The sequence below is a fragment of the Egretta garzetta genome, unplaced genomic scaffold (assembly GCF_000687185.1).
Source record: "Egretta garzetta isolate BGI_Z169 unplaced genomic scaffold, ASM68718v1 scaffold641, whole genome shotgun sequence".
NCBI classification, from domain to species: Eukaryota; Metazoa; Chordata; class Aves; order Pelecaniformes; family Ardeidae; genus Egretta; species Egretta garzetta.
Window position 1 is genome coordinate 463,565 of NW_009258758.1, and position 10,361 is coordinate 473,925.

The 10,361-nt window shown below is 37.8% G+C and overlaps 1 protein-coding gene across 2 annotated transcripts in view; it reads left to right on the top strand.

Moving 5' to 3' along the window:
* The window catches only part of LOC104135608 (macrophage mannose receptor 1), a 55,724-nt gene extending 49,012 nt beyond the window's left edge, over nt 1-6,712 (top strand). The window contains exons 27-30 of one of the 2 annotated variants that reach the window (XM_035888992.1): nt 727-843; nt 2,765-2,938; nt 6,027-6,080; nt 6,462-6,712. In XM_035888992.1, the coding sequence (XP_035744885.1) occupies nt 727-843; nt 2,765-2,938; nt 6,027-6,080; nt 6,462-6,712 (596 nt within the window). The remainder of the gene's footprint in view (nt 1-726; nt 844-2,764; nt 2,939-6,026; nt 6,081-6,461) is intronic. The other variant, XM_009649277.2, reaches the window with a different exon arrangement.
* The last annotated feature ends 3,649 nt before the right edge of the window (nt 6,713-10,361 follow it).

Here is a 10,361-nt window from a genome sequence, read left to right on the forward strand (position 1 = left end):
CGTGTAGGTCATTCTGTCTGCTGGCTCCATGCTGTGACTACTTGACTTTGCTAGAGCATCATATAGAATGCATCAGTATGGCAGAATGTCTAGTGTTGTATGTGGGTGCCAATCAGGGTACTACACTAACTGGGCAAAAGATGACTCAATCTTTCTTTATCCGATGGCTACAAAGAGAACATAGGGAAATAAACAAGACCTGGTTAAAGAGTTACACTAAGGACTGTGCTTCAGAAAGTCAGCAAAGTTTGTGCTACGCATGAGCTATACAAAGGCTCAAGAAACATTTAATTATTAATATGTGGTTATATGGTGTACACACTGAAGTTATACATACTTTTTACTAAAAGCTTTTAATTTTGTTTAGAGTGTTTTTGATTTATTTTTAAATAATAACACATCAGTATAAATTTATGCTCGATACATTATTGGTCTGTTTTATTTTGCTTAGAGTTGTTCAGTTATGTTGCTGTTTCCCAGTGAATGAGGAAACAAACAATATGCTAGTGCAATGTCATGGAAATGATAAGAAATACATCCGCAACAATGTCAGAGTCCTTCATAAGAGTATCCAAAGTTAGTTTCTGTTTTGAACTTTAAACTCTGGAATTTGGCACAAATAATCAGTGGCAAAAATAAGGTCAACATTTGACAGGACAATGAGAATGCTTTCTACTGTGAAACTTAGGTCTTTAAGAGATTTGTTTTTTTCTCTGTGTCTTCCAGGTGCCTCTTTGGTATCGGTTGAAGACTCAGCTGAAGCCAACTTTCTGGCATACACCATTGAACCACTTGAAGGGAAAACATCAACATTTTGGACAGGAATGTACAGAAATGTGGATGGTAACTTCCTTACTTTTCACATCTTTTTGTTTGGTGAACAGTTGTTGCAAGCTGTTTCACACGGGTCTTGAAAATTTCACATTATACTTCTGTAATACATGACAACTGAAATTATAAAAGGCAGTATATTATCATCATAGGGGAAGCTGGTCAGCTGTAATTAAGCAATAACCAGTAATACATAGCAGAAAGACCAGGCGCAGAAAGCTCATCTTAAAGCAAGAAAAATCATTCACAACAAAGGCACAAAGGTACATATAGCAGAGTACAGACAGGACTGTGCTGGGAGTTGAGCCAAAGTCAAATGGTTCTCAAATGTGAAGAGGCCCTGGGTTGACTTGCTTGTCATTGAGATTCTCTAAATTTTGAGCTAGAGAGTAATGTGGCTAACATCACCTCTTGTCTTTGGAATGGCTGTACTGGAATGACCAGTCACCCATCGTTAGTTACAGCTGGCTCTCAGAACAGCTTCACTTTGAAGCTGAGTTGTTTGTGTCTTTGGAATTGTGTATCACAAGTTTTTCTGCCTCACTGTAAGGCAGGTAAGGTAAAAGACAACAAGAAACAGGCTGCTTTAATTAAATCTTAAATTTGCTTATTAATGCTTTTTTGTGAATCTGGTTAGTATTCAATTAAATAGATATTTCTGTCTTTATGGCAGACCTAAAAGTTACTTCAGTCTTGTGGTGTTCAGACTAAAAGCTCCAGTATAACAATGTCAGAGACAGGGCTGCAGAATGGTTCAGGTGACTTGGGGTAGGGTTTTCTTGAGTTTCGGAGGCATTTTTTTACAACTGCTTGCTCAACCACTCCTATGACCCACCAGTTGGGGAGAAGACAAGTATTCAATTACATTACTTGAATCATAACCAGGAGAAAGGAAAGTTTTCAGTAAAGGAGGAAAGAATTTGAATAGAGTAATGATTTATAAGCATGACACATAAAGAAAAGCTGAGGTTTACTCATGTGGTTAATGGACACATGAAATGTTTTTTTAAGGTCGTTCTAGAGCAGGTGCAGAACAATTCAGTTCTTACAGTGATCATAAACACAAGAGCTGCTTCAGCAAGTACATGTCATTGTATTACTAGATAGTGATTACAGTGATTTCAGCATAACTAAACTTCATATCTTTGGAAAAGCAGTTGTATCCGGATGCCATGCCCTGACAGAAAGGGTGGCAGGTATTTTAAAAAAAAAGCAAGCAAAATTAGAAGAAACTTGTAAGAAAACAAAACATAGCTTTCATGCTGAGTCTAAGAATTTGCTTGTTTGAGTACAACTTAAGAGTCACAAGGGGCACATTTATTCTAAATAAATAACACTATTAAAAGAAAGAAAGAAAAAAAGGAACAGGAAGGAAGAGACAGAAAGTCCTAGCGTAGTTGAACAACAGTGATCACAAGATTTTTGAAGCAGATCTTTAAAAAGGAAAATCGTGTGTGTCAAGTCAGTGAGAAGGAGAAGAAGCTGAAAAACAAACAGAAGAAAACTAGACTTAGAAAGACTTTGGTGGGGGCTTTGAAAAGAGTAATACAAAACCTCCCTGCAAATTACTGAAATAAAAGGCATTCTATTGAAGATAAATTATCTTTTGACATCAGTGATTTCTATAAACTGAATAAATAATTGACACTGCACCATTGCAATAAGTTGTAGGAGATACTTCTTTAAACTTCCTTCCCTTTGTAACATCAGAAGCCAGATGGGCCTGCCATTTTCCAAATACTGATTTTGTATCATTAGCGTAAAAAATTAAGGGGAACGTGATGTGTCAGACCAAAAATCTAAGTAGCCTAAGTGGCCTGTCTCCAAGAGTGGCCACAAGTAGCTTTCCCAGGAAGGCAACAAATGTGGAACAGGTGTCAAGTTGGAAATTAATACTGTCTTGGTTTTCCATATTCAATGTTTTTCTGATTAGGAGAATGGCTGTGGCTAGACAACACTGCAGTGAATTTTGTCAACTGGAATGTAGGAGAACCTTCCCCTCAACAAAATGAGCACTGCGTTGAAATGTATGCAAACTCTGGGTACTGGAATAATATCTATTGCTCTTCCTACAAAGGCTATGTTTGTAAAAAACCAAAAAGTAAGTGCTACATTTATGAATTTGTTTTATGTATGGAGTATGCTTCTTGTGTGCTAGTATTAGTAGATGGCTGTTACACACAGTGCATTTTAGCTGGGTGTTTTGAGGTTTTATAAATGCCAAGGGATGCACATTTTCATGTGAACAAAAGGAAAGAATAACTCTTGTCAGAAAGCAGAAGTGTTGACCAGTGCTCAAGTCCCTTCAGAACTGTTTTAAAAAGTTTGTGTTCCTATCTTAACTGTACCTAGTGTATATACTTAATAAGTTTGCCTGTTCTGTGTCAATAATTGTTGAGTAATCACAGTTAGTACTGTGATTTGCACACACAAATTTGTTTCATCTATTTGAAAATACGTTCGTTAGGGTATCCCCTCTGCTCAGCCTGAGGAATATCTTTTACTTGTTTCCCTCTGGAAGTCTCATGTGCATGCATTTTCTGAGTATGAAGTAGTGTTTCTGTGAATTGAGTATTTATGAATTGTGAATTAATGAACAGTTTTGGACCTTTTGTCTCTGTGTTCTCCTGTTTTGAGAAGATGAATGAATGACAAGCAAAGCAAATAGCGTAGTCTGAATGTGCTAAACTGGAAGTGTCCTGAAATAACTGAATGTGCAAATTTGACAGTAAGGACATCTAGTGCATATGTGTTCCTAGAAGTCGTTGTAATAATTTCTTCCAGCATATATTGATCTTCCAGCATGTGTTGCAATATCAAAATCTCATACTGGTGTTTACTGAGAAGAGTGAAATGCATGTAGTAGCTAAAATATGCCCACTTCCTCTACAAGACTGGAAATGAAAGAAATCCTGCTATTCTCTCTCTGTATTTGCTCTCATGCAAAATTATTCTTACTTACTCATATGCCTGTAATGATGACTGTGTCTTCTACAGGAAATTCTGCAGAACTGTCAGATATAACGATCCATTCAGAGTCCACTTACATGTCTTTTTATATTGTGACTGACAAAGAAAAAGGCACTTAATTTTCATTCTCTATCCAGAATAGTCATAGATGTAGGTAACAAGTGTTAAAATCAATGGTCACACTTCCTTTTCAACCATTCAACTCATCCGTTTGTGCTGATACTGGCATTCATCTGTTTTGATACTGAGACATCGCAAGGAGCTGAAGCAGATGAAAGCTAGTTATTTTTTTTTAGGATTAGCTTCAGCCAGTCTAGCCTCCTGAGCTGGAGTCCATGGAATCAGCCAAATGGCCAGTGTCAATGCAAGGATGGTATAGTTGCTCTCTCAGGAACACAATTGGATCCTATGTTGTCATAGAAATGCAGCTTGGCTCGGCACAGTTTTGCAAAGCTGTGATAATGCTCCATTTTCAGAATTGAAAAAAATATATTAAGTAGCAATAGGTTAATAAATGGGGTGTTAGAAGCATGATTTTGCTTAGCTGCACTTGCTATGGCTTGTTATGTTTGCTGTTTTCTGAAGAGGCTGCAAACGCAAGCTGGTGACTGAAGTCTTCCCGTAGAATAGATGCTATTTTCTGTTCCATTTTTTGAGGTAATTTTTACCCTAGTAATTCGAAATTCTGTAGTGGGTCTATCCCCTAAGTAATCTAACTTTATTTCTTAAGTAAGGAGGTGGTGTAAAACCCTGTTCAGCAGTTCAACAGGTGCTAGTTGATTGTGCTGCAAATAGTGGCTAGGGATATTTTGTCCATGGCATCTCACTCACTTTTCAGGAACAGCAGATTCATATCACTAAACACACAGCTTGTTTAACTGCTTGTAGGAAGGTTTGGCATGCAGTCATCTCATACCCTCTGGTCCTGTCGCTGGGAACCAGTGAGAAGAGCCTGGCTGAATCATCTTCACAGATCATTGACAAGATTCCTTTCAGATATTTGTGTACATCGATAAGACCCCCCCTGAACCTTCTCTTCTAGGCTAAACAGTTTCAACTCTCTCAACCTTTCCTCATGTAAGAGGTGTTCCAGGGCCTTCACTGGACTCCCTCCAGTACCTCTCCATCTCTCTTGTACTGGGAGCCCAGAACTGGACATGACATGTAACGTAGTAAACATGCAATACCTCCAGTGAGCACTTCAAAAGTGTGCAAGTACAGAAAGCTCCCAGTTTCCCTGTTTTCCATAGATTTGCGTACTGGTATAGTGCAGACAAGTAACAAGCTGCTTTTTATTGTAAACAGCATTAATAGATACTTTTCTTGATAGAAACTTTTGGAAACATCCAAATAATCATGTCTGGTTTTACTTTGAAGAGCTAGATATAGAGTAATATTTGTCTCTAGATGTAAAACTAGCTGGGCTAACTCCAGCAGAGTTCTGGAAAATCTTTGGAAGTTGGGATTGATGGATTATTAATGGAATCAGACAATGTTAAGTGGGGAGACTGGTAAAACAGTTTAACTTCCTGGGCTCACCTTTCCCGGAATGAAACATGATGCATTGATTCAAGATTTAGTTAATGACTGATTTTATGTCCACATGACAAAATGTAGATCTTCATCTTAAATGATGGCCTGGTTTTCCCAGCAAGCCAGATTTTGTGGTCCAGATATTAAATTTTAAATGATCTACAGACCTTTTAGTTTGAATGTGATACGTACTAAGACACTATGGAGTTCATGAGTGATTTCAGTTGTCCATGTAGACAGGCCATTAAAGTCTCTAGGCAAACCAAATTTATTACATTTGCTATGTTTATGTAAGATAACAGATATCACAAGGATTTGCAGTTATATTGAGGGTTATGTTTGATCATCTCTGTCCTAAAGATGCTGTGTGGATTTTCTTGTGGTTTTACACTGATGTCAGGGTCTGTTTCCACAGAGCTCTTTGATGTTTCTTCTTTTCTGCTAGTTTATGTAAATACCTGTGTATGAGACTGGAATACAGTCGATCATTGTGCTATGCCTTTTGATAGGTGTATATAGCTTTGTATAGACTAAACCCAAGTGTTTTCAGTATTTAGTGTATTTATTACCATATATTTGTCTGAATATGATTTTCAGTATGTTCCAAATATAGACATAAGTATAGATAATATAGAAATAAATAACAGAATAATATAATAACACAATTCTTTTGCAATGTTTTGAAACACCAGCAACCGAAATGCCATCAGCAGCTGAAATGCCACCACCTGAAATGCCTACAAAGGGTAAGAATATTGTCTTTCAAGTAGACAAAAACTAGTCCCATGTAAGATCAGAACAAATCATATTCTGTCCTGTGTCTCTTACATTTTCTGATAAACCTGAGTACCATATCTGTTTCCTAAGAGCATATTATTTCCTAATAGAATACAGGATACTCCATTCAGTGTCCAAATATAGATTTAAAAAAATAGTAATTTGTGGTATAGCATGCAATGTTAACAATTTAAAATAAATTAATTTTACGTTGCTACCTTTGTCTCTCATGATCTTGAAACAAATGGAACACTTTTATTTAAAACATCATGCTTTCTAAAGAAATTTGTTTCCAGTAATCAGATAAAGAGTATGTAGCATCCTCTTGATTTCTTTGTACTTGTTTGCAGCAATGACGATGGGCGAGAAGGCTCCTGCTCTGAACCACGGTAAAACAGGAGCTGTAGTTATTGTTGTCATCCTCATCCTAGTTGGAAGTGGCCTTGCAGGTTACCTCTTCTATAAGAGAAGAAAGAATCGCTTGTCAACAAATGACAGCTTTGAGAACAATTTGTATTTTAATAGCGAAGCCGTTCCTGGAACTAGTGACACAAAGGATCTTGTGACCAACATAGAACGGAATGAACATGCGACACTGTAATGTAATAAAATGCAATGTAATGTAATATGTAATGTAATAAAATAAAATGTGCCTTGTTTTAATAAAATTATGCAATTAGAATTAAGCCAAAGCTATTTTCTCATGTGCAAATACTGTAGTAGCCAGTTTCAGTGTGTGCATAATGTTATATATACAGCAGTTACTTTATTTGTAACCATTGTATAATGTGTGAGATTTCAGATCTCACAATTTGTGAGTGTGGGTCTTAAGAAAAGAGATAATATTGACTAATTATTAAATGGAACAATAGAAATGGATGCAATAAAGGAAGTAAAATGTAGATAGATCTGCTTGAGAAGGCTCCCAAGATTTGAAGTTTCTGCATCAGATTTGTTTCAAACCATGCTAATGCACAGATCCTCCTAGCTATTCAGCAACCATCTCGCTAATTCTACCAGCTTTCAAGTATTCCGAGGGACTTAGCTACAGGGGTAGTTGCTAGATGACAAGTCTGTATTTAGGCACCTCCTCTTTGATCCACATGGGGAAAAAACCCTTTTATGATATAATTTCAGTTCTCACAATTTCACACAACACCGAGAACCTGATATGTGGTTCTTGTAGCTTATGTATTCTAGGATTTAATCGGGTAAAATCTGGGGGCAGGCCTCTGGAATGGAAAAGTGTGGTTGGCGTTAATTGCCGGTGTTCTGGCTGGCCACAAGTGTGTTTGTCTGGGAGAGGTGATGAAGTTCACGGCAAAACTTCCTTCTTATCAGGACGACAGTTACTGAGGAGAGGGAGGAACACCTTCTGTGCGTGTTCTGAAGGTTTATAGGAGCACTGGGTAGCTGTTATGGTGATCACGTGTTGGTACCGCTCTCCTACAGCCTGTCAGTAAGTAGCATAGGCTTGTGCAGTGTCTGCTGGAAGTCAAGAACAATTTAGCTTTACCAATGTATTAATTACTACTGATTTTATTTCCTTTCTAAAATGGCTACATCAGTTACCATTTATGGAAATCTTAGGTTCCCCAATATGGATTTTGTATGCCTAATTTTTGTAAATCTTGTAAAATGTAAATGATGCATGATTCCTCATTCACGTGCAAAGGTTTGTAAGGTTTGGTTTTGTGGTTTCAGATTTTATTCTGTGAAATAAAGAGTAACTAGCTTTGATTTTTTAAAATAGTTTTTCATTTTATAGTCTTGTCTATGTGAGACTCAGGATAAAGTTAAAAAGGAGATGATATAACCGTGGCGACATTCCATCCAAAGTTGTGATCAAGTAATATATTGACCATATTTTGCTGAACCTGTCTGGGGACTCTCTGCTTAAAACCAAGGCAAAAATATCAGCTGAGAAATTTAGTAAAAATTCTGAATTACATACGTGTGTAGGTAAGATGGGGAAATTTGTCCTGGAACGCCTTTTCTTCTCTGGCTCTGCTCTCCTGGTTATTTCCTTGCCTCTGTTCCTACTGCTGTTTCCATTTTTAACGCACAGTTGTTTGAGCGTGTCTTCTTAAGGAGCAGTTCAATGGTTCTTCATGCCATCTGATGTGGCTTATGTGCCAGAAACCTCCTGACTGACTGATTTATGATGTTAAGGATGGCGTTGTTTCAATTATATGGAGAAGCGGTGCCAGCTAGAAAGGTATGTGAAAGGGACAGGGGAAGGTCAGGAGGCCCTGACTGGAATCCCAGCCTCACTGCGCTGGCTGTTGTGCAAACAACAAACTGGTGCGGTCCCTACCCAAAAGAACTTCAGTCCTGTTCTGGGGCCCTGCACAATCTTAAGGCAGTATCTGCACAGCGAGTGATTCTTTCAGGTAACTCTTCATCGCACGTATATATGCAAATGTATGCTTGGAAAGAAAATAAAGATTGAGGGGATGTCTCATTTCTGGTGCCTGCTGTACTTATCAGGTACATCTCTAAAGAGTGTTGGGGAGAGAACCCAGCTCCTGGAGCCTGGACAGTCCTGAACTCATTTACCCATTTATAAAACCCAGCATCATCTTTGAGTTGAAGGGAATGACAAATGCCATGCTGGTTAATAGCTGGCAGTGGCTGTAGCTGCTTCCATGAAATGCTGTGTCTGTTCCGCTCTCCTGTCCAAATGGGTACAGAAAAAACAGAGGCGGTTCCAAATCAGAAGCTCTATTCTGAAGATGGACCTACTCGGCCTGCTCATTTTAGAAAGACTGAGAGTGAAAAAGACTTGAAGGAATTTCAGAAGAGGAAGAAATTTAAGTTGCATGGTTTCCTATCCCTCCTTTTGCCATACAATGGAATTGAATCAAATTTCCCATTAAAAAGAGCAAAATGGAACCCGCGGTGTTTCCAGCACAGTTCCATGTAGTAAGCTGAAGATGAACACTGATACTTTTTATACAAACTCTAATAGGAATTTTTGAATGGAATGTAGAAATGAAAAGCCTTGAACTTTTTAAATAATCTGTAGTTAATATAAGATTAAATAGAAGGCTTCTACCTAGGGACTTGTAATTATAAAAAATAGGAATTTTTGTTTGTTTGGTTGGTTTGTTTTGGTGCAGGGAGTTTGTTTGGGTTTGGGTTTTGGTTTTGGGTGTTTTTTTTTTCTTTGTTTTTTTTCCCCACCTAGTACCTTTCAGTGATGGCAAGTAATTTATTAGGCTGTCTGAATACAGAGTCCAGTCCCAGGTTTTTAACATCATCGTTCCTTTGGTCATGCTTGTGAGAAAACTGATCATACAATTTCAAGAAAAATCGAGGGCGTAGTTTCCCAAGTGGTGTTCTCTTTCCGCACCCTCATGTTATTTCCATCTTCCATGGACTGAGTTGTTGAGTAATGGTTTTATCAAACATCATTTGGATACCTGGCATTGTCTCCTCTTTTCCTGCTGCTACGCTGCAGTGCTCTGAACAAGTGACTGACTCCATAAGAAAAGTTTCAAAGATTGGGTTGGGGAAATTATCTGTGTTGCTCTATTTGACTGAAAAAAAAGCAGTGTGTCTTCTGGGAAGTGATTCATATTCATATGGATGCACTATGTTTTGTTACTTAATGTATTCTGATCCATCACCAGTTCTTTCAGCCGTTCTTAGAACTGCCCTGTTGCTCTTGTGGCCTCTTATTTTGTCTCCTGAGTAGATGCCACTACTGTGGGGAGGTTTCAGGCTGTGTGTTGCATAAATATACATTCAGAGAGGAATTGGGACCTTGCTTTTCAGAAATATTCTTGTTATAAAAACAGGGAAAATAATTTCTCAATAAACAAGATGAAAGAAAGCGATGGGTAGAAAAGCGAAGGAAAGTTTCAGCTGATCACTAATCACTCATATCCATGATCCTCTGATTCTGCCAAGTTTTCTTATGTTTGATCTTGGCAGTTTAGATAAATGAAAAAAAAAGTTTGATTACATAGCATGAAAATATAGCATGAAAGCGCCTTATGTTGCTCGCTCACTATGTTTTGAGCCTATCTAGAGAAATGGAAAGGTTGTTCACTCTGGGTTGGTTTTTTTAGGCTAGAATGTTTCTACTGAGGTTTACAGCATGTCTTTTTTTTTTTTTTTAAATGCTTTCAGTTGGAAACTGCAATTGTGCTGTATGTGGGGGTTCTGGGTTGAAATCTTGTATCAAGCTATAGCAGGCTAAAGGATCACAAAAATCCTTTCAGATTTTAATACCAGTGTTTTTT